The 25,146-nt window shown below is 34.7% G+C and overlaps 1 protein-coding gene across 1 annotated transcript in view; it reads left to right on the top strand.

Annotated features, from left to right (window-relative positions):
* SYCP2 (synaptonemal complex protein 2) overlaps window positions 1-23,772 on the top strand; it is an 86,000-nt gene extending 62,228 nt beyond the window's left edge. Inside the window, exons 24-43 of the mRNA XM_078057343.1 lie at window positions 4,733-4,860; window positions 5,627-5,663; window positions 7,849-7,919; window positions 8,009-8,066; window positions 8,526-8,581; window positions 9,020-9,077; window positions 9,526-9,694; window positions 11,644-11,681; window positions 12,177-12,347; window positions 13,677-13,875; window positions 15,053-15,255; window positions 19,331-19,421; window positions 19,663-19,818; window positions 20,360-20,487; window positions 21,493-21,587; window positions 21,666-21,765; window positions 22,022-22,080; window positions 22,186-22,264; window positions 22,361-22,417; window positions 23,054-23,772. Coding sequence (XP_077913469.1) covers window positions 4,733-4,860; window positions 5,627-5,663; window positions 7,849-7,919; window positions 8,009-8,066; window positions 8,526-8,581; window positions 9,020-9,077; window positions 9,526-9,694; window positions 11,644-11,681; window positions 12,177-12,347; window positions 13,677-13,875; window positions 15,053-15,255; window positions 19,331-19,421; window positions 19,663-19,818; window positions 20,360-20,487; window positions 21,493-21,587; window positions 21,666-21,765; window positions 22,022-22,080; window positions 22,186-22,264; window positions 22,361-22,417; window positions 23,054-23,131 — 2,031 coding nt within the window. The 3' untranslated portion in view covers window positions 23,132-23,772. The remainder of the gene's footprint in view (window positions 1-4,732; window positions 4,861-5,626; window positions 5,664-7,848; window positions 7,920-8,008; window positions 8,067-8,525; window positions 8,582-9,019; window positions 9,078-9,525; window positions 9,695-11,643; window positions 11,682-12,176; window positions 12,348-13,676; window positions 13,876-15,052; window positions 15,256-19,330; window positions 19,422-19,662; window positions 19,819-20,359; window positions 20,488-21,492; window positions 21,588-21,665; window positions 21,766-22,021; window positions 22,081-22,185; window positions 22,265-22,360; window positions 22,418-23,053) is intronic.
* Window positions 23,773-25,146: the final 1,374 nt, after the last annotated feature.

The following is a 25,146-nucleotide window of genomic DNA, read 5'->3' as shown; positions in this document are numbered from 1 at the left end:
GTCTCTCAGTTTAAGTCAAAAGTTAAAAATGATTAAGTTAATGAGGAAGGCATGCAGAAAGCTGATATAAGCAAAAACCTCGGCCTCTTGTGAAACAGCTTTATTAGTTCTGGAGGAAGTTTGAGTGGCCTGGATAGAAGCTCAAACCAGCCACAAAATTCTCTTAAGCTGAAGCCCACTTAAGAGCAAGGCCCTAACTCTCTTCAATTTTATGAAGGCTGAGAGAGGTAAAGAAGCTGCAGAAGAAAAGTCTGAAGCTAGCAGAGACTGGTTCATGTAGTTTAGGGAAAGAAGCCATCTCCATAACATAAAAATGCAAGGTGAAGCAGCAAGTTATCCAGATGATCTAGCTAAGATAATTAATGAAGGTGGCTACACTAAAGAGATTTTCAATGTAGGCAAGATAGCCATATATTGGAAGAAGACGCCATCTAGGACTTTCATAGCTAGAGATAAGTCAGTGCCTGGCATCAGAGCTTCAAAGGACAGGCTGACTCTCTTGTTAGGAGCTGATGCAGCTGGTGACTGTAAGTTAGAGCCAGTGCTCATTAACCATTCTGAAAATCCTAGGGGCCTTAAGAATTATGCTAAATCTACTCTGCCAGTGCTTTATAAATGAAACAGCAAAGCCTGTGTGACAGCACATCTGTTTACAACATGGTTTGCTGAATATTTTAAGCCCACTGTTGAGATCTGCTCAGAAAAAAAGATTCATTTTTAAAATATTACTTCTGACTGACGGTGCACCTGGTCATTCAAGAGCTTTGATGGAGATATGCAGGGAAATTAATGTTTTCATACCTCCTAACATAACATCCCTTCTGCAGCCCATGGATCAAAGGGTAATTTTTACTTTCAAGTCTTACTTTTTAAGAAATACATATCATAAAGCTCTAGCTGCCATAGATAGTGATTCCTCTGATAGAGCTGGGCAAACTAAATTGAAAGCCTCTGGAAAGGATTCACCATTCTAGATACCATTAAGAACATTTGTGAATGGGGCACCCAGCTGACTCATTTGGTTAAGCATCCGACTCTGATTTTGGCTCAGGTCATGATCTGAGGGTCATGAGGTTGAGCCCCGTGTCGGGCTTCACGCTGGGCGTGGAGCCTTACTTAGGATTCTCTCTCCCTTCTCCCCCGCCCAAAAAAACCTTAGTGATTCATGGAAAGAGGTCAAAATATCAACATTAGCAGGAGTTTGGAAGAGTTGATTCCAACCCTCATGGATGACTTTGATGGGTTCAAGACTTCAGTGGAGGAAGTAGCTGCAGATGTGGTGGAAACAACGGGAGAACTAGAATTAGAAGTGGAGCCTGAAGATGGGACTGAATTGCTGTGATCTCATGATAAAACTTTAATGGATGAGGAATTGCTTCTTATGGATGAGCAAAGACCATGGTTTCTTGAGATGGAATCTACTCATGGTGGAGACGCTGTGAAGATTGACAACAAAGAATTTAGAATATTCCATAAAGTTAGTTGATAAACATAGGCAGGGTTTGAAAGGCTTGACTTCAATTTTGAAAGAAGTTCTGCTGTGGGTAAAATGCTATCAAACAGCATTGCATGCTACACAGAAATCACTCATGAAAGGAAAAGTCAGTCAATGGTGGCAAATTTCATTGTTGTCGTATTGTAAGAAATTGCCACAGCCACCCCAGCCTTCAACCACCACCACCCTGACCAGTCAGCAGGCATCAACATTGAGGCAAGACCCTCTACCAGAAAAAAGATTACAATTTGCTAAAACTCAAATGATTAGCATTTTTTAGCATTAAAGTATTTTTTAATTAAGGTATGTACTTTTTTTTAAGACATGATGCTATTGTACATTTAGCGGACTACAGTATAGAGTAAGCGTAACTTTTATATGTGCTGGGAAACTGAGTTCATTTGACTCACTTTAATGCATTATTTGCTTTATCACTGTGTTCTAGAACCAAAACCACAGGATCTCTGCAGTATGTCTGTACAAGTCCTTTGTCAGATATGTGTTTTACAAAAAGTTTCTGTCTATGGCTCGTCTTTTTATTTTTGAAACAGTGGCTTTCACAGAACATAAGTTTTTAATTTTAATGAAGTTCTACTTCTCAATTTTGTCTTTCATAGATTGTGCTTTTGGTGTTATACATAAAAAGGCATTGCCAAACCCAAAGTCAACCTAGGATTTTCTCCTCTGTTATCTTCGAGGAGTTTTATAGTTTGCATTTTACTTTTAGGTTTATGATCCCTTTTGAGTTAATTTTTGTGAAGGGTGTAATTTCTGTGTCTAGATTTGTTTTTTGTTTTTTTTGTTTTTTTGTTTTTTAGCATGTGGATGTCCAGTCATTCCATCATCATTTGTTGAAAAGACTGTCCTTTCTCCATTGCATTGCTTTTGCTTCTTTGTCAAAGATCAGTTGACTATATAAATGAGGGTATTTCTGGGCTTTCTGTTTGCTCTCTGTTTTGTTTTATTACTCATTTGTCTATTTCACCAATACCACTTTATATTGATTATTGTATCTTTACAGTAAGTCTTAAAGTATGGTAGTGTCAATCTTCCAACTTTGTTCTTCAATACCATATTGGCTATTCTCGTCTTGCTTCTCCATATACACTGTGCAATCATTCTGTTGATATCTACAAAATAACTTGCTGAGATTTTGATTAGGATTACATTGACTCTGTAGTTCAAGTTGGGAAGAACTGACATCCTGACAATATTAAGCTTCCTATCAATGAATGTGGAATTTCCTTCCGTTTATTTAGTCTTTGATTTTCTTCATTAGTCATGTATAGATCTTGTACATGTTTTGTTAGATTTATACCTAAGTATTTCATTTTGGGGAGTACTAATGTAAATGGAATATAATTTCAAACTCTGGTTGTTCATTACTAGCTTATGAGAAAGCAATCAACTTTTGTATATTAACCTTATATCCTTCAGCAGTGCTATCACATTTGCTTATTTTAGTTCCAGGAGTATTTTTGTTAATTTTTTGAGATTTTTTTCTACATAAACAATGATGTCATCTGCGAACAAAGACAGTTTCATTTTTTCCCATTCTGTATTCCATTTATTTCCTTCTCTTGTCTTACTGCATTCATAGGACTTCCCAGTTTGATGTTGAATAGAAGTGGTGAGAGCCGGCATCTTTCCCTTGTTTCTGACGTTGGTGGGAAAACATGTAGTTTTTCTCCATTAAGTATGATGTTAGCTGTAATTTTGTTTTTTTGGAAGATGTTCTTTATCAAGCTGAAGACATTCCCTTCTATTCCTAGTTTTCTGAGAATTGTTATCATGAAAGGGTATTGGGTTTTGTCAAATGCATTTCTTATATCTATTGATACGATTATATGATTTTTCTTTAGCCTGTTGGTATGATACATTATGTTAATTGATTTTATTTTTTTTAAAGATTTTTTTTTAAAGATTTTATTTATTTATTTGACAGAGAGAGAGAGGGAAAGCACAAGTAGACACAGTGGCAGGCAGAGGGAGAGGGAGAAGCAGGCTCCCCGCCGAGCAGGGAGCCAGACATGGGGCTCGATCCCAGGACCCTGGGATCATGACCTGAGCCGAAGGCAGACGCTTAACGACTGAGCCACCCAGGCGCCCCATGTTAATTGATTTTTAAATGTTGAATCAGACTTTCATACCTTGAATAAATACCATTTAGTTGTGGTATATAATTCTTTTTAAACATTATTGAATACAATTTGCTAATATTTTGTTGATTTTTTTATCTATGTTCATGAGAGATAGTGGTCTGTAAGGTCTATTTCCTATCTTGTGTTATCTTTGATTTTGGTGTAAAGATGATACTAGCTTCATTTAATGAGTTAGGAAGTATTCCCTCTGATTCTGTCTTCTGGATGATTGTGGAAAATTGGTATAATTCTTCCTTAAGTATTTGATAGAACTCACCCGTAAACCCATCTGGGGCCTGGTGCTTGCTGTTTTAGAAGGTATTAATTAGGGATGCCTGGGTGGTTCAGTCAGTTAAGCAGCTGCCTTTGGCTCAGGTCATGATCCCAGGACCCTGGGATTGAGTCCTGCGTCAGGCTCCTTGCTCAGCAGGGAGCCTGCTTCTCCCTCTGCCTGACGCTCCCCCTGCTTGTGTGCTCTCTCTCTCTCTGACAAATAAATAAAATCTTAAAAAAAAAAAGGTATTAATTATTGATTCAATTTCTTTAATAGATATAGTCCTATTCAGATGATCTATTTCTCCTTGTATGAGTTCTGGTAGATTTTACCTTTCAAGGAATTGGCCCATTTGATTTAGGTTATCAAATTTGTGGGCAAAGAGTTGTTCATAATATTCCTTTATTAACCTTTTAATGTCTATAAGAGTGACAGCCTCTAGTTCATTTCTGATAGTAGTAATTTCTGTCTTTTCTCTCTCTCTCTTTTTTTCCCTTAGCTAACCTGGCTAGAGATGTATTGATTTTATTGATCTTTTCAAAGAACCAGATTTTAGTTTCCTTCAGTTTTTAATACGATTTTTTTTCCCATGGATAGAAATTTTTATTTTGTTCTCTACAGAGCACTCTGCACCATTCTGTAAACTGTTAAATCTTATCCTGTTGTTTAATGCCTAACAAAGCCCAGACTTCCTAAATAATTTCTTACCTCCTTTATTTCTCTTTGTAGTTATATATAGAACCAGATTTTTCTTAAATGTTCCTTTATTTTCCTTTGAAGGATTACTGGTAGAGCTTTAAAGTAACTTATAAATTGTTTCAGAGAGGAAAGTCAAAAGAGAAAGGATTTACTGATGCAGCAGAATCCTTGATAAACCAAATTAATAAGAGATATAAACCAAAGGATGACATAAAGTCTACAAGAAAATTCAAGGAGTCTTTGATTGACAGGTATGTTCTTAAATTTTAGACATAATTTTTTTTCTGACATACAACTAAATTATTTTACACCGTTTTAAGAAGGTTAGTTTTGAACATGTTCAAGTAATACAACTTTCCAGTAGAAAACACCTAGTTATTTACTTTTAAAAATAGTAGCTGTTTAAATTATACAGGAAGGGAACTGACTTTGAAATTAGTCATTGTAGTAGGTGATTATTACATTTTATAAAGTATCAAAAATACCATATTGATACAGCATACCATTTCATAAATAAATCTTTAGGATATAGACATTTTAGGATTTTATTTATTGAGCCTAGTGATGAGTAAAACTAAATATATTTAAATATATTGCTTAATGAAACATGAAATTTAAGTGAGCTGAAATGAGTTACTTTTATATAGTAAATATGTATTTTTTCGTTGGCAGTCTTTCTGAAGGTTCTTTTCTTATTTCAAAATGTTTCTTTACAGGTTGACTGGTGGTTAATTCATATTTAAATTAATTCTGGCCTTATGATAAGATACAAAACAATTTCTCCCAGCAGAACCATTCATTTCCAATTGCTTGGCACCTCCTACTGCATGAATGATTCAGCTTATTAACAGTTAGTGTTGCTATTTGCTACAAGTGAAGTTGCAAAAATATTTATATTTATAGCATATTCAATGTAAACTTAGTGACCCAAATGTCTTACCTTATATAAAAAGGCTTTTATGAAGAATATTCTGATACTGAATTGCTTTTTTAATTTTGACAAAACCTTTCTTATAGTGGTTTTTCAAACAAATCTGATCTACAGCTCAGTAAGGTAGGTTTCATTTATTTAACTACACCAAATGTATAGTCAAACTCTATATATTTGACTGTAAACATAAAATAGAATCACAGTATAGGGTGGAATTAGTGTTTTCAGCATGTTGATAAATGGATAAACAATCGACAAGTTTAGTGGCAACTACTCAAAATAGTCCTCTTTCTGTTCGGCTTTTCAAAAAGAAATGTTTGTTTTCCATATGTGAGTGTGATCTTTTCATTTTCTGGTACCTGATTCAATAAATCTTTATCTTCATTTTTTTTTCCCTAGTTAATCCCATCTCTTCTGACAATAAGATCCTTAAGTCTCTGTTTTTTGTTTAAAAAAAAAATTACTATTCAGGCTTAAAATACCAATTATCTTTGATTTCTTCTTCACAATTTCTATCCATTTTAATTTCAAGTTTTGAGGTTCACCTTCTGTATGTTCCTCTTAAATCTCCCCTCTGCTGCCTATGCAACTCCTTTTTCCTAGTTTGAGTTCTAATTTCTCATCCCTAGATTATTGCAATAGCCTTTATGTAATTCTTTTTGCCTCTAGTATTTCTCTTGCCAACCTGTCATTCTATTCAGTACGAGCTTTTTTTCTTTTTAAAGCTCCAGCCAGGCCATTCTCTTGTTCCAATTCCTTCTTTGGTCCCTGTTGCTTACTAAGTGGAGACTCAGGCTGGCTTCCTAGTCCCTTTGAAAAGTCCATCTTTATTTCCTGGTATTAGCTCCCTATGCATGTCTCCTTTCGCTGAAGCAGAAGAACTTGAGATTCCCTGAAGTGTCTTTTCCAAGTGTTTATTCTCTTTTTCTTCCCCTCTTGAGAAAAAAATTTGAACTGAGTCAGCATGCTCTCACACTCTTTTCTGGTCATCAAAACTTGATTCCTCCTTGCAAGTCTTGCTTCAGAGTCTGCCTTCTTTTTAAAAACTTCCAAGGTGTCCTGACTCAAAATCCAAATGGGCAAGAATTCTGAATCTACACACCCGATTTCTTTGTACCATTTTTTGATATTTTACTCACTGTTGCAGTTCTTTTTATCTTTCCTGTGTCTTCTATTAGCATGTTTCTGCTTAGAATCATCTTTGTATCCTGTATAACACTTTCGCTCCCTTTGGTATCCTTTTTAATATTTTGGCTTATTTTTGGTGTCTTCTGTAATACCTAACACATGCTAACACACAAGAGATGAATTGAACAGGTGTATGTAAATGCTGGTAAAAATCCTATTGGAAAAGATAACGGAGATAAGTGATCAGAGGAATAATATATTAAGGGATAAACTTTGAAATAATACAAATAATTATATATAAAACAGCCAAAATACATAATAAAATTTAATATGAATAACAACTAAAATGAATAGTTTTAATATTTCCAACTTACTAGACTTCAGAGTATTTCTGTTCAGTAATCAATCATTTAGTGATATTAATAGTGATTTTACATAAACCTTAGTCTCTCCCAAAGTTTTTCTATTTACGACTTTAAAGCAAATGAGTCTGGGAAGAAAAGAAACGTGCTTGTTTTGTGATTCTAAAATCACTAAGGTTCAGCTTGTAGGATAGCATTTACCTATGTACAGGAGTGTCAGTGCAAATAAAGATGTAATTTACAGTACTTTCAATTATGCTCTTAGATTTTATATTTTATATTTAATTTATATTTTATATTTAATTTTATATTTACATTTTATATTTAATTTTATATTTTATATTTACATTTTATATTTGATTTACAGTACTTTCAGTTATGCTCTTAGTACTTAAAGTCTTCAAAATTTTTATAGGTGTGGATGTTTAATACTTTTATTCAGTTTACATTAAGGAAATCGTTACAGGGGCGCCTGGGTGGCTCAGTTGGTTAAACCGCCGCCTTCGGCTCAGGTCATGATTCCAGAGTCCTGGGATCGAGTCCTGCATCAGGCTCCCTGCTCGGTGGGGAGCCTGCTTCCCCCTCTGCCTGCCGCTCCCCCTGCTTGTGCTCTTTCTCTCTTTCTCTCTCTCTTGCTATCTCTCTCTGTCAAATAAATAAATAAAATCTTTAAAAAAAAAAAAAGGAAATCGTTACAGATGTAAAACATGAGTAGAAACAAGTAGAAAATATATGAAACTATAATTGCATATGTTGTTTGTTTGCCAAGTATACTAATGTACAAGTTTGAATGTTATATAAACTTCTTTTGTATTTAGGAAAAGGTTCAGAAAAAAAGTTATAGACAACTGAAGACTACTTTTGTTAATGTTACTTCTGAATGCCCATTGTAAGTAATTTTCCATAGATCTTAGTTTAATTCATATTTGAAGAAAATTTATTATATAATGGAGTTAATATTTCTCTTCATTTTTACAGGAATGATGTTTACAATTTTAATTTGAATGGAGCTGATGAGCCTATTATAAAACTTGGAGTAAGCTAGAAATCAGTATTTTGTATTTAGTATTTATTTTGTATTCACTGTATCGTTATTACAGTGTGTTTTTTGGTTTCCATTCTCTTATAGATATGCTTTAAAATATTTTAGAATTTATTTGGCACCAACTTAGGTATATTTGGTTTCCTTTCAAATCCTTTGGACTAAAGTAGAGAAAAATGGGTAATTGGGCTATGGGGGGACTCACACTACTACATTAAGAAAATCACTTTCCTTCTTAAGAAATTTTAAAATAATTACTATTTATTATGTTTTTAGTATATTTTATAGTATTAGCTTTCTTCTTAAATATAAAAATATTTTAGTAAAATTAATTTTATTAGATGCATCTTATGATAGGAAGTAATAGAAACCAGATTTTATATGTTTATTTTTTTAATTTTTGTTTGCCTTATTTCAACACTAAGAAAATTTTAATGTCTATTCACAATATAGATCCAGGAATTTCAAGCTACAGCTACAGAAGCCTGTTTGGATAATTCAGTACAATTGTAGGTGCTTTTATTATAATTAGATGTATCAAATTAAAATAAACTTCTCAATTGTTCTTTTTCTTCAATATTTCCTCCCAGTTTGTCTGAGAATTTTTAACATATGAGAAGAATGAATAAAAATGCTACTGGCCTGATTACCCCCATTATATTTCTAATATTTCAGCCTTTGCTTCTAAAATTAATATGTGGATTCTATGTACTTTTAATATTAGTTGTGTCTCTTAGATGATAAAGCTGAAAGGACTTGGTCCTTTCGTCTGACTTTGTTATTTTTACAATTAACTGAGGTCAGAGAGCATAAGCAACTTGGCCAGAATTATATAGTGAATTAGTAAAAGAACAAGGCTGAAAACTCCGGTCTAACTGTCCGGTATATGTTACCTTAAGAGAGCAAATAATAAAGTTAATTAAAATTAATGCATATTTTTGTTTAAGGATAGGTTTAAGGAATCATGATGAACTTGAAACTTCTCTCAAAACAAAAGATAAAAGAGTAAGTTATATCCTAATTATTTTAAAAATAATTTTCCAATGCCAAAGATGATCACAGATCTAGAAAACAATTATTTGGATTTTTCCCCCTCTGTGAGATTATCCACATGCCTGCTATGACTTTGGCATGGTCTCTGAGCTATTTGTAATCATCTAATAATAAAAGATATGATAGCTTTAGTTACCTTCTTTGATGACATCGGCTTATGTCTCTGTGGTCATAAGTGGTTTTAACAACAACAAATTATGAATCTCAATCTCTGATCTGGATTTCTGAGTGACTTTCTAGGTATGTTTTCCTTAATGCCAGGTAAATTAGTATGCCAAAAAATTAAGAAGTTAGTTTTTCTGCTCCTTGGGGTTGTTTTTTTTTTGGCTTAACTTACCTTGCATAGTATATAATGAGACACATTTCTTCATCTATTACAAGGATTTTTTTTTTTTTATAGATTGTAACAAATCCTGAAAAGAAAAATCTCTTTAGTGATACTGACACAGAATACAGATATGATGACAGCAAGACTGATGTTAGCTGGCTAAAGGAACCAAAATCAAAACCACAGCTAGTAGACTATAGCAGAAATAAAAATGTGAAGAAACCTAAAAGTGGGAAATCAAGTAAGAAATCACTTTTTAGAGAAATGTTGCAAATGATTTTACCATTTCAACTATATGAAATGTTTTGTTGGTTGATAAGTATATTTGTATATGTAGTTAGTATTTATAACTACATAGCCTTGTGAATAGAAAAGAAGAGCAAATACACCACACCACCACAGTGGTTTTGTTTTTTGTTTTATTATTTTTAGTAATATGGTTATATATAAATTATTTTTTTTACTGGGGTCTTAGAGACACAAAATATGATTGTCATATTTTCGGTTCATGCATACTCTCATCGTTTGTCTACTCATGGCTGTGATTCAGTTATTTAGCAATTATTGTGAATGATGTATTATTAAGTATTCATGAAACCAACACTCTAAGCAAAAATCAAATCTTGCACATCCCATTTCCTGTCATACCCAACCATATACTTTTTAGGAATTCACATAGAATTCATATAAAGATATATTGTAAGGAAAACAATTTTCTTGCAGAAATATTTTTGCCTAAATCTTCCACAGATTATCTTCCCAGCATATGGCTTCTGCTTTGTCTAGTGACTCTCTTGAAGTAGTTGGATAAGAGTTGCGGTATGGGTTTTTAGCTAGACCTAATGCATTTTCCTAATCCAGGAAAATGGATTGTTTGCTAAAACACAAAGATTTCATATATTTCATTTTTAAAAGAAGACAACATAACTCTGAACTTTTAAATTGATATGTATTTTAAGGGAATCAACTTTTAAATTGATACATATTTTAAGGGAATCAGGTTTTTTATGTCAGGATAAAAATAACCAGTCATAACATTTGTGCTTGTGTCGGGGGGACCAGTGATGGCTTAAATAGAAGTAAAAATAGAAATATGGAAATGAAGTTTGGCATGTGTTCATAAATGAGGCTGAATCTTGAAAACAGATGAAGCCTATCCTATATATGAGGAAGAGAAGCAGCAGTATTATCATCTATAAAAGAGACAAGTCTGAAAGAGCATCACGTGCTAGTGCAGGGAGTGCAGTATTGGGGTACTTGGAACACAGATCAGACTTGTGGGAAGATGCTGAAAGATGTACTGCATCTGGTCACATGTCTGGACTTTGAAGCAGTGTGTTCTAAGCCAAGGGGAAACATAAGATTCACATGCTCTCAGGGAGTTTACAGTCATTTGTAACAGAGAGTAGAATACTGTCATCAGTAAATACTTCTAAAATTGAACTTCTGAGTGAATTGTTTAAATAGCTGAATGACTACAAGTCAATATGTAGGGGGCTGGCTTATTGCCAGGATTGGAAGATCTTTCTCCCAGAACTTCATTGCTTCCTTGGCTTGGATAATCCCATTTCTTAGGCTTCAGAGAATATTTAGAAAAGTTGATTGTGCTTGAAAGGCAAAAAAGGGAATAGAAACAAAAGCGATTCTCAGCAATATGGATGAATCTTAGAAACAATGGTGAAAAATAAAGCAAATCATAGAATATTACCTATGAGATGATACTGTCTTATAAAGTTCATTATATTGTTTAGGGATATATATCTGTGAAGTAAAACTTTAAGACCAAGTGAATGAGAAATAATTCAGGATAATGAAAATATTCCCTCTTGGCAGAGGGGATATTGAGCATCATAGAGAATACACATAAATAGATACATAATTATTCATAATCCAGCTCTTAAATTGAATGGTAGATGTATATAGGTGTTCACTTTCTAACTTATGTATTCTCTTGCATGTTTAAAAAGTTTTAGGATGTAAAGGAGGAGAAAGGAAACTGGTAATTCATATCCTACCAAACATTATAAAGTTATCAATGTCAATTTAGCCTCAGATCATCTTGTAATTTAAATTTTTGAATGAGTTTAAAGATATATTCTTGTTACGATTTTAACTTCTATGCAAAAATATTCTAATAAATTTTAATGCCAGTTCTTATCTATTTGAAAAACTTATTTTCTTGAATTGCAGGATCATCTTTAGAAAGGGGACAACCAAGATCTAAAGTGGTAAAGCCAAGAAGTTTGTGTTCAAACATCACTTTAAAATTATTTTTCTTCTGTCATGTAAAAAAATTCATATTTCATCTCATAATTTTATCCTTATTGTTACTTGTTTTTCCATAATTGTTCTAACCTTTGCATGCATCCTCCTACCTTCTGCCCTTTGGATCATGTTGGCCTGTTTTAGGTCTATTTTATTCTGTGGTTTTAGGAACTTTTCATATCTCTGCTTCTCTTTTTTCCTCTCCTCTTTTTTATGTAAGTTAGGTAATATATACCAGGCCTCTCACAGCTTTAATGACAGGGATAAAAAAAAGGTACAGAGAAGATATTTGGGCAGAAAGATAAAATCCCGTCTTTTAAAAATGTTAATCAAGAATCTTTTTTATTCCTACAAATATTTTATGTATTTCTTGTCACAGTGCCAATTTTATAAAAAATAGCTTGTATTTCTTATATCTCAAATATTGATCTAATAATTCAGAAATTTTTCTCCTAAAGACACCCAACAAAAACATCACCAAAAAGGTAGAGGAGACAGTTCCAGATGGGAGAACCAGACTTCCACGAAGAGCGGCAAAAACCAAAAAAAATTATAAAGATCTTTCAAATTCAGAATCAGAGAGTGAACAAGAATTTTCACATTCGTTTAAAGAGAAATTGCTAGTAAAGGTAAATAGATACAATTCAGATTAAAAATTTCTGAAAAGCCTGTGAAAATACTAAATATAGAATATATTTTTGCAGAAATGTCAAATTTGTCACATTTTAAGATTTAACCTTCTATATGAGAAATTTTATAGACTGAAAATTGATCTTTAGGCAATATTTGTGATAAGTTGGCATTAATGTTCCAAAACAGATGTTTGACTCTAGGAAAATGATAACTTGAAGATAATATCTTTGAATTAGAAAAATGCTTGATTTTTCCAAAATTTTACTTCAGAAAAGTACAGACTGTTGGGAAGCTGTGAATCTTTCTCTTGAATGGACCTGAGGTCCTTCCCATTCACTGCCCACCTGTGTCCATCCCTGGTTTCTGTCTTGTAATGTTACAGATGTATCAATAGCCATCTGTGCTTTAAAGCTTTTTTAACAAAGTAAAAAACAAAACAACAACAACCCAGTGTTTACAGTGTGCCAGGTGCTATGCTAAGTATTTTAACTTCTTAAAATCTCTTAAGTACCATAGGTGACTAGTATTCTATCGACATCTCATTTTACAAATGAGGAATTGAGGCTCAGAGAGATAAAGGTACACTGTTCTGATTTCCCAGCATTGAACTTCCACCTCCCCTGTTTATAACCTTGCTGCCCTTTACTTAGACGCTTTTAAGGACTTTATAGCTTATCTCCACATTTGCTATCACTTCTTACTTTCATTTACTATACATGTAGCTGGCTAAGTCTTCCCAAGCCCCCTCTCCTCTTATCCCTCTTCAAAGAAAAACCCTGAAAATCTCCATATAGTGAAATATTCAGTGCATCAGAATACCTCTGCAAGCTCATTTCCCCAGTTCCCTGGTATATACCCAGAGCTGAAACAGATGGAGTAACCTGTGACTCCCAAATGGGACCTGTGACGTGCTCGCTTTGGCAACACATATACCCAATGAGACCCGTGACTCTCCACCCCCTGTGCTCTATCAGGGTCCCCTGGCCTTAGGAGGTCTTCCTTCACCATCTGCCTTTACAACTCCCAAGCATGTCAGGTACCATGAAATCCAAGAACTCTTTCTGGTTTCCCCAAACTGAATATAATTTTCTCCTTACAGCATTTTGTTTGTATTTCTTAAGCTATTATAGTCCATGTATTATATTTTCCTGTGAATTTGTCATGTCTTCTAATATATTAGAAAGCCCTTCACTACTCATATTGAGGCCCCTGTTATGCCTGTAAATAGTAATAGAAGATATTTAGTATTTCAGCACAATTTGTTTTATGTCTAAGTATAAATTATTTGCATTCAAGTATGATTTGAAAGTTATCAATACATTTAGGAGGAGAATATCCATTCCAGAAGCAAAACCATGAAGCTTCCAAAGAAACAACAGAACACCTTCTCTGCTGAAACACAAAAGGATATATCAAAAGGATGGAAAAATTCAGCTCTCCTACAAGATGCTATAAGGGATAATAGCCTTGGCTTATCTCCTATATCCTTATCTGGGAGCCCATCATCTATAGAAGTAATGAGATGTCAGTATCATTTTTTCTTTTAATTATTCAATAAATTTCTGTTATGACTCTGTGTGAAAATACAGTTGACGATTAATCTTAAATGTGCCCTTCAAAATTATAGGTAGTCAAAACTTCATTTTTTGAACTAGTTAATGCTGGTAACTTGGTCTTTGCGAAATAGACATCAGGACAGTGTCCCTGTGACACTCGTCTTTCATGATAGGAAGTTAAAGATCAAATGCTTTATATTTTATATTATAAAATATTTAACATATATTTACAAATTATAATGTGAAAGCTGAATAAACTTTTAGGTTTTTAATCCCCAAATATATTTAATAACATGAAAATAATGATGGGGATTTCTACTTTTTTTTTTTTTTTTCCACATTTCATTGACAAAAGTCTCCAAGGAATATCATGGTCATTCTGTGGACCCATAGCAGATTATCTTCATGATTTGAGGTTTACTTTTATTTAAAAATAACTGACAAAAATTTATATTCTTTGGAGCTCTGGTGTATACACACACACACACACAAACATATACATATCACACACTTTTCCAGCATAGAAACTGTAAGTTTGTACTTTTTATCTTCTTCATTTCCTTTTAAGGATATTTTAAAGCATTTCCAAGTATCCATCTTTTCAGTTAAAATTCAGGATTTAAATAAGTTAACATATACTTCCTCCAAAGTAGCTATATTGTTCTAGAATATTTTCATAGCGCTCAGGACCACTGACAGGTCAGATAACCACATACTAGAAGACAGATGTACATGCCCTTATCCGACCTGAAAACTGTCTGAGAATTCATTTATACAAAGACTTATTTTGGCTATGAATTTCCTCAGCTATATATGAAGGATTTAGATAAGATGATTTCCCAAGCCATCTCCAACCAGAAAATTCTGTGACTTTACTATTTGACTGTATTGGCTATGATGTCAAAATACTCAAGATAATACTTAGGTTGATCATCACAGAGCAGCTCATACCATAGTTCTTATGATTACATTTTAAATTGAACTATATTTTTCAGAGTCTTACATATTTGGTCTTGATTTATTAAACATTTACCTTTTTAAATATAGATAAGATTTGAGGATTAGATTAATCATTATATTCTTCTGAAACAGACACCAGTGATGATACCTGCCATCTGTTTTTTGTGTTTTGTGAGGCATTACAGGTATAGAGAAAATAAGAGAAAGGGATTTTACTCAGGATTATGACCGTGTAACAAAATCCCTATCACCTTCTCCAAAAACTTCATCACCTGAATCCTTAAGCAGTAAATACAGAGTTGGAGGTCCAAAAAAGTCGCCTAAAAACAGTGATAAAAATTTATGTGCAAGAGAAAGTTGCTCGCCAATTCCACGATCCTTCTTGTTGGTAAGAATATACATTATTTTTTTCCTTTATCAGATATATCTGAAGGGGGTAAATCATTTGCCTCTAATCTTAATCAAATATACATTGCTTATCCACCTAACATAGAGTTCTGGGTTTGGTCTGCGGGAAAAGAATAACCTACTGATAAGTAGAATAGCCTCTGTGAAACTTCTAGACTAATGAGTAGCTGTACGGGAGGAAGGATGTGTGGTGTGGGACGTACTGAGTGCTACTAGGAGTATTGGGATAGGAATGATCACTCCCACAGTGGCACTCACTTGTCTGTACATCCAAATCACATAGTTCATGAATGAATATTAACAAATTGAATGATACATGAAAAATTCTTTATTCTTCCTCTTTTGTATATTGTTATATGTACCATTTTTTCTTAATATGTAGGTATGTTCACAAGGGTTGTAAAAAGACATTAAAGATAGGAATCAATTACAGTCAAAGTGACGGAGGATAGCTAAAACTGTCATGCCTACAAGGAATAGTTTTAAGTTGTGGATACTTTGGTACCAGTTTACAAACCCCACCCCACCTCCACTCCCTTTTTTTTGACTTGGGTTGTATAAATGGCTTAAATTAGAGAATTTTAAAGCAGTAATAAAGTTATACAACTGACTGCCAAGATATTATAGTTTACTATAACTGGGTATAGTAGAAAGAGTTTTGAGTCAGACAGATTCGCATTTAAATCCTGGCTCCACTCTTTGCTGACTGTGTAACATTTTACAAGTTAATGAGTCCCCCTGCACCTTAGTTTTCTCATCTGCATAGTGGGGCCATGGAAAATTAGTCTGATTGCACATGCATTACTACCTGATACATAGTAAATACCCAAATATATTATCCTCTTGATATGTACTAACCTCTGTACACAGAGATGGAATTAATGAGAGTTCAGTACACCTACAGACACGGTCTGAAATCTCTGATTAAACCAAACTTCTGTCCTAGCATTTCTAACTGAATGTTTTTATTCCTATAGGCTTTTAAGCTCCTTCTATTCTGTTTAGCAAGTAGTCTTCACAGAGCATATTTTTCTAACAAAATCTCTCATGAAAGCACCAATGTGCCAAACAGATAAAAATAGAGCTACACTATTTAAAGCAGGAGGTCTGCACCCTAGCCTACTTGGCCTCCCTCCCCAATAACCCCCATGGCACCTTGGCAAGACTCAGTTTCTACAGACCACAGTTTGAACACCAGTTTCCTGCTAGATCATCATCCCACCATCCTTTGTCAATATTGCTCTACTATCCTTGGTTTCCCTGAAACCTTTCTCCCCTCAGTATTCCATCTTGCAAATCTCAAAACCTAGATAATCCGCTGCCCACTTTCTTTTATGTTACTCGGTGCTAGTTGGAATTTTAATTGTCACATACTTATTGGCCATTTGTTTCCCATTTACTGTTGACTCTTAGATATTAGAAATTTGCTATATAAATAGTTCTATCAGCTTACACTCCAACACTGCTATGTGATAGTGCCCATTTCTCTAGTTTTAACCGGCTGTTACCAGATGGTTCTCTTTTTGCCAATCTGTAATTATAGTGAGGAACTTTGTTTTTTAAAGATTTTATTTATTCATTTGACACAGAGAGAGAGAGAGAGAGAGAGAGAGAGAGAGAACATGAGCAGAGAGAGGCAGAGGGAAAGGGAGAAGCAGACTCCCCACTGAGCAGGGAGCCCGACGCGGGGCTCGATCCCAGGACCCCGGGATCATGACCCGAGCCGAAGGCAGACGCTTAACCATCTGAGCCACCTAGGCACCCCAGTGAGGAACTTTAATCTGCATTTTACTGATTAACAGCATCAGTATTTCATGTTTTTTGGCTGGTTTCTGAATTGCCTATTTTTTTTTCTAATTTTTTTAATTGCATCGTCTGATTTTTCTTATAAATTTGTAGGAGTTCTTAAAATATTCTAGATATTAATTCTGTATTGGTTACATACAATGAAAACATTCTTTTTCCAGTATGTTATCTTTTCACTTAAATAAAAAAACTTCCATATGACAAAAAAAATGATACCATAAAATTTACCAGTCTTTGTGTTCAACAAATCCCTCAGCTACTGTCATATTCCTTTCTGGTAAAAATACTAGTTTTGATGCCTTTTAACTTTTAGGTTTTCAATTTTTCTAGGATTTCTCTTTGCACGTGGGTAGTGAATTAGTGCAGCATCATGCATGAGGTACCCTGCTGTCTCCATCGTTTGCAAAGCTCATCTGGGCACAGCCCCGGCAATGAGGGGGACAGCTGTGAGGCGGGCTCTCTCTGTACTGAGGCCACATCATCAGTAGAGCCTTACAGGGGCTTCACCACACCACACCTCTCTCATTCTTGGCCCTCTAATCATTCATGTAAATTATGCAGTTTGTCTAAGGGAATTGCCATTTTCCAATATTGATACTGAGCTTTCTCGTCCACATATTTTTCTCTCTACATTTTGGTGCTATTTCCAACAAAATTATGCCAAATCTTCCACAAAGAAAATAGATTAATTCCTGTGTTTTATGTATTTCCCTTTTTCTGTATTAAAAAAAACTAAATTTTCTGGGTTAATTTTTTGCTTTTGAATAGAAACACTATTGATTTTTATATCCCCAACTACATAGACTAATTCTATCATAATTCCCTGCCTAGGGTCTCTTGGATTTTGAATATAGACAATTACTCATGATAATTTTTGCATTTTCCATTCCAGTCCTTATACTTGTTTTTTATTGTTAAGGTGATGATGACCTCAGGGACAGTGTTAACTAGATACCGTACCAGTAGGCGTGCTTATTCCGTAGTTTTTGGTGGTTACTTTTATCAAATTAATGTTTTAGTTAAGGATTTTTTCCCCCTTTAATTGGGAATGGGTGTTGAATTTTAGCAGCAAATGAATTATTCCCTCAAAACACAAGTAGTTTTGGTTTCATATTGTTGTGTTTTGGCTTTAAATAATTTTCTAATTTCCTTTGGGCTTGCATATGTCTTGTTCACTCATAGCGCAGGCTTACTCCAATTAATAATACTGTTGTGAATGGAAAAAACAAATTCTGTGGTACTTACACAAGATACAATTGCAACAACTACTCAGATGTAAGCATTTATAGTTCAGAAAAAAGTTGATGAAGTTGAACTTGCAAACAATGAAAATCCTGTACAAAGCAATAGAGGTTGAAAGGGTAGTATAACCATCCAACTTAAACTAAGATTGTTCTTACAAGAATCAGATTACTGGCCTTTAATAATTATATTTTAATATTTTTAACTGTTACTGAAAATCTGATGTTTAAAGTATGCAGGATGGTTTGATCATGGAAAAAAGTTGAAATTTTTTAAATGAGAAGTTGTCAGGTCTTAAATAGTGAGGACACAGCTGCTGAACCACTGACGTACAGAGTTATAACTGGGACTTTCTGGTTTCACTATATAGAACTTTGGGTGAGCTTTGTGTCACTGTAACAGTCCATCGGTGCGTCCTCAAAACTACTGTAATAACCTGTGAAACACAGAACGGTCAGGCAGAATGTTATAGCTTGGGGAGGGCTCGACCTCCAGCTCAGTAGATAGGCTTCTGTTCCTTCTCTGCTTGGTCTGGATCTACTACCTAATAAGTAAAGGAAGGCAACTGGAGTGGGCATGCATTTTCATGGAATAGGAAAATGACTCATTTGACTGGAATGGAGAAACTTGCGTACTGAAACAGGAAAACTTACCAGGTTAGATGAAAAGGTGTGGCTGAAATGCAGGTTGAAAGAGGAGTTTAGACTTCTGTTTTGTATGGCTTCCCATTCCCTGACTCAAAGAAATCGAAATCCTACTAAGGAAGAATAGTAGTTGAAAAAGCCAGCTGGAAACTATTGCTGTAATTTAGGATTGAAGTGAACAGAGGAATTTTCATTAATGTGTGGTTGTGTTAGAGATGCAGAGGAAGGGATATAAACAAAACTATCTGAAAAAGGAATGGACCCCATTTGCAATTCCCTTGCTTTAGGGTTTGAGAAAGATGGTCAAAGGCGAAGCCAAGAGCGCTTACAGAATTTGTTTCCAATTTCTAATATCTGTTTTAGGGAAGTCATTCCGCATCTCCACTATCCCTGTCTAGTGAAGAAAGAGAGCAAATATGGTGTGACATGCCTTGTGACTCTCCTCATGTGTCAGGTTTGTAGTCCTACACTGCTTTAAAAACAGTATTACTGAACTACTGTGCATCTAAAGGAATTCTAGTTGAAGTCACAAAATTTATTCAGTTTAATTAATGTCAAATGGAAAATAGAACTTAATGCACAGTTGCCTAAAAACAAATAACTGAAAGCCTTTTTTTTTTTTAAATAAAAGCAAGACAATTATTAGGTATTTTTAATCAAGATTGTAGCACTGTTGTTTTTTAACTGTACCTAAGGCCCTACACAGCATCTTAGTCGCAAACGAATGTACATCGAAGATAATCTAAGTAATGCTGATGAAATACAATTGGAAGAAGAGGAGGAAGGGAGAGCATACTTGCTTCCCAAAAAAAGGTCTAAAACTGAAGATAGAGATCATCACACTTACAAAGGTAGGTAGATCAAATGCCTTTGTCAAAATGCAATTATTGTGGAACGTGGTTTCTTAGATCTTGAATGATCCACAAAAAAATCCCTTCTGTAAAGAGAATTCTGGATCAGTCTAATAAGGATGATGCTTTATCACAAAGTTCATTTTATGTGAAAAATATGGCAGTAAGGGTGTGTTTGTACCCATAAATCTCCTTTATGATTCTATTATTGATTACCACATATAAGCTTTACTAGAATATAAATTTACTGAGAGATTGGTGTGTCATTAAATATTTGGTTATTAACATGGAAATAGTTAGAAAATGATCAGTCCAAAAATGTTCCATCCCAATATTACCATTGCCAAGATTTTTTAGAAATCAAAATATTTTTAAATTGAAAAATAGGTCTACCTTTTATGTCAATTCTTAGATCATGCATAGAATGTGAAAATAAGATTTTGTTCTCAGCTTCATGAGACTTCTAAACTGCATGAAGTTTAACTTCAGACTAAATTTGTAATACATATTTTAACTTTACCTGATTGTCTTCGTTTTTTAGTGTCTGGAAGTGTATCTCCATTATCAACAAATGACTTTTCTATCCATGGGGAGAGCTGGGAAAGTGAGATCTCAGGGCTAGGAGTGATGTGCAAAAGCCTCAACACAGATTTTAGAAGGAGGTTTCGTGTGAGTTACCATTCTTTAAATTATGATTTATACCCAATAATATGCTAAGATACTAGCTTTCTCCTAGACTATCAGCTGGGTTGATCCTTTGGCAACAAAATACCCATTTGTTAACTCCCTTGGTCCTCATGGACTGGTGAAAAGTGGAATGATTTGTCTTAGGAGCCAGGTTTCTCTTCTAAAATTTGTGCGTTATCCATATTCTTTCTTTTGCTAGATTCTTTGTCTTATTTCCCTTTTCAGTTTGTTTACCATTTGGACTCTTGGCATGATTGTTCTTTTTTTCTGAACAATTTTCATGCTTCATCTTTTTATGGCATGGAGAGGACTTCTAGAGGGGGCACCATCACAGAGCATGAAGGATGGAGCCCCTCTTGTTCTTTGTCACCAGGGCTGCACACCCGCGGAGCCTGAGCTGCTGAGGCTCCAGTGAGGTGATGCTTACAAAAATACTTTCTAGAACAATTTTTAATTCACATGCCTGTGTTTAGTTCTCTTTGCTTGCTGTTAACTTGTACAGAAAAAAATCTTTTATCATCAGTCCCATCTCTTCCTTATCTTTTTCTTCTCTCTGAAACTAAGAATTTGTATATTTTAATTATCAAAGGTCAACCTAGCCTACACAGAGAAGCCCTGATTTATATATCCTGTTCCGCATCTGGCTAGATCTAGCAAATATGTTTTCATGGAAGATGGTAATTCTGAGTGTGACTTTTAGGCTCTGTTCCCGAAGAGAATTATAATCAGTAGCATTTTTGTAAATAATGTAGACTGTGGTGTCTTTACAAAAACAATGATCAATTAAACCCTTAGTCAAAACCTTCTTGTTGGAACCAGATGCTGCCCTGACCGAGCTAATTAACACTTGGGTTTAAATCACCAAGTTTTTCATTTGTTACTTTTCTGAGTTCTTAGTCATTTGCATGATAAAGCCTTTGTTCTTAACATAGCCTGGGTTAGATTATTTTGTAAAGAGTCTTCAAGTTAAAAATTAGTATTTTTCAGATCCGCCAAAAAATGATGGATTATTTTACTAAGCAATCTTGGAAAACAGCTCAACAACATCTGAACACAATGAACCATCAGATTCAGGAGTATAGGTCTGTAATAAAAACCTCTTTTGAAATCTTCTGAATGCTATAGTTTACAAAAATAACCTCATTTTGTTTCTTTAATAGGATCAAAAAACTTGATAAGTTCCAATTCATCATCATAGAGGAGCTGGAGAATTTTGAAAAAGATTCACAGACTTTAAAAGATTTGGAGAAGGAGTTTGTGGTTTGTGCTTTTAAGAACTTTTTTAAAGAGCTACACTCGGGAAAACTGTTAATTTTGTTCTTTAGAAAATAGTTTTAGGTTTCATATACACACACTTGTAGACTGAAGCTTATGATAAATACCTTTGATAATAAGGGGAAAACCCTGAGAGAGAGTGTATAATATCTAGAATATGCTTAGCATATAGCCACATTGTTTATTTAAATTAGGAATCCAGTAATTCTCCAAGAGTTAATTTTTGTATTTTAAAATTTAGGATTTCTGGGAGAAGACATTTCAGAAGTTCAGTGCCTATCAAAAAAGTGAACAGCAGAGGTTAGTGTGACTTTCTTTATACATTTTTAATTTTTAATCTAAAAATCGAATCATTATATTATAGCAATTTAAAATGATAACTACAAAGGTAACTCCTTTTGTTAGGCTTCACCTTTTGAAAGCGTCATTGGACAAAAATGTCTTCTACAACACTGATTATGAAGACGCTGTTTTTACATCTGAGGTACCAGCTTTTACACGATGATATATCCTCTCTCTCAATACCTCTTTGCCGTGAAAATTTTACAGTAAATTTCAAAGATGAAATATGTATTTATAGATGTGTTCGATGAAAGAAAACATGAAAATGCTGCGAGACAGGCTCCTGAAGGAAACGGTAAGTCCACTCTCAGGTCAGGGTTTCACGTGGACCGGCCACCAGTCAATGACAATTCTGTCACGGGCTTTTCTTTCTTTTTGGACTGAGAGATAGTTTTAGTTGTTTAAATTAGAATAATGGGAGCAAATTTATAGTAAAATATTAATAGAGGTGATTAAAATGAGTCCGTCCTAAGGAAAAAAGGAGTATCAGTTTGCAGATTTTAAAATGAGTTAAAGAATGATTTCCTTGTAATGCACTTAATTTTAATAGAATCTCACTATGCTGGAATAGTGGAAGATCAGGACTTTGTGGCTAAGCCACCTTAGCTTGAAGCAAACAAGCTAACTAGACTGGTGAATGAAATTCAGTCTAGAAAAAAAAAAATTTCAACAATTTGGTATTTCAAAGACTGGATCTCTCAGTTGATCTAGAATATCAGTGATGATCCCTGAACTCTGTAGCTAGCTAGGAATAGATCGGGGGGGGGGGGGGGGAGGGGTTATATAGAATAAGCACTGATACAAAATAACCTTATGAAAGGGATTGTTTTAAAAAGAAGCCCAAGTAATAGCTAGCTTTTTTTTTTTTCCTGTTTGGTGGTTTTACAGTGATAATTTAAAGTGTGATTTTCTTCCCCCCCTCCGGCTATAGCAAGAAGAGGAGCTTCTTAATGTACGCAGAGGACTGATGTCATTATTCATGGCTCATGAAAGAAATGTTCGTGTGTGATGTCTAGTTGTTATCAACAAGTTTTATCCACTTATTCCTTTTTGTGTATAACAGGAAATACCAGAGTAGCCCTACAAAGAGAAAAATACACATGTCACCCAGGAAAGAGTGCTTTTGTAGGAGCCTCCAAATCCAAAGAAATGTCGTCTTATGGATGAGAAAGAACTACTTTAACATGACTCCAACCTCAAGAGACTTCTTTCTGTAGAATATTACTCTTCTTTTAAAGAGAAATTTTTGGGAAACCAAACAGTAATAGGAATTTGCTCATTTTGTAGTAATATTTACATTGCACAAATCTTACCAAGTTAACTATACTTATAAAACTAGTTTAATAAAGTTTATCACATAAAATATATTTTAAATGAATACAGTTTGGACTAAATAGAAGGTATTACTAGTTCAGAATATACTACATGTAATAAAAATTTAGCCATGCTGAGAAAGGGGAGAAGGCTCGGATTTAAAATGGTTCCCTGAGTGTAAGTCGGTACTTTGAGCACATCGTGGGAGAGTATGTTTATTCAGTTATGGCTCCAGTTACTTTATTGTCTGAACATCTTAATTCTAGATAGAAGTCTTCACTCCTAAGCAGGCTGTTTTGACCAGTACTTTTTAAGCTCCTAATAGTCATTATAATAGTATCTTGCTAAAATATAAAAATATACATTTGTTTTAATTGTATAATATATTAAAGTTGAAATAAATGCTCTGTGACTTGAATAAGTATTATAGTTATTTTATGAACACTGGATCAAACAAAACATCCTTCTGCCATCAGACATCTGAACTGAAGCAGGATAGTAAGCAGCCTCACTCCCTATTGCTGGCCTGCAGAAGGGTAGCCGAGTGTGGGAATACTACCAGTAGTTAAATACAGTGGTAAAAGTGGCTTTCTTAGTGTAGCCAAGCAGAGGAATTCAGTTATTGGGAGGGCAGCAGGGAGTCTATGTCAAGAGACAGTGACCGCTCTCTCTACTCAAACAGTAAATAATACTCAGGAGTTGAAAGTCCATGCTGCCCTGGGAGAGGACCCCTCCTGTTTGGCCACACTTACAAGTCTCCTAAATCATGTGTCACATGCCTTCCCTACTGCACTGTGTGACCCAGCCCAGGTCTCCACTGCCACCTACTTACTCAGTAGTTGTCCTGCTAAATCTCCCTTTCCAATGTTCTTTTCACCCCAACCTCCCCCTGCAGCTTGCTTTCTGGAGTAGTCCCGGGCCGTTCACTCCACCACTGTTCGGCTGTGCCTGTTACCTTCCTTGTCCCTCTTCCCTTCCTTATCCATTATAGATCCTCTAGTCAAAAATAATACTCTTTCCCCCCTCTCTCCTCTCACTGAGTCTGCTCATTGACACCCCTCATTCCACAATCTGAACATCACTGGAGAAAACTTACAATCGGGCTTAAATTTATGACCACATATTTCACATGGCTACTCAGCAATCCTACCTCTGCCCTGTTTAATTGACTTTACCACATTTCCAGAGTATTACCGCATATCAATACCACATACTTTCTATTCCTTGTCTCTTTACTGGCTTCCGTTTTCCCTCTTAATGCAGGGCTCATTCCTGGTCTGTCACTTTTCTTCAATCTATACTTTCTCCTTAGGTAACTTCATATGGTCCCATGTAATAGCCATCTTTGTGTTGATGGCTTGCAAATGCATACAACTTCTGACCTTTATCTTGGACATTAGCATCACACACAACATTGCTTTTTTGACAGTTCTAATAAGCATCTCAAGTCTCAGAACAACTCTTGATTTCTCTCCCCTCAGTACTCTTTCTCAACACCAAAGGGAAAAAAACACCTTGTCTCTCCATCTCTCTTATCCACCCAACTGTGCAAGCCAAAACCTAGGATTCCTGATTTCCCTCTTTCCCTTGGCCACTTAGTTGATCAAGTCCTGCAGATTTTACTGCCAAAATATGTTCCCCGTATGTGTAATTTCTGTCACTTACACTGTCACTACTATGGACTGTCAGTATTTCTCACACAGACAATTG

The sequence above is a fragment of the Halichoerus grypus genome, chromosome 10, assembly GCF_964656455.1.
Source record: "Halichoerus grypus chromosome 10, mHalGry1.hap1.1, whole genome shotgun sequence".
NCBI lineage: Eukaryota > Metazoa > Chordata > Mammalia > Carnivora > Phocidae > Halichoerus > Halichoerus grypus.
This window is presented reverse-complemented; position numbering and strand designations above follow the sequence as displayed.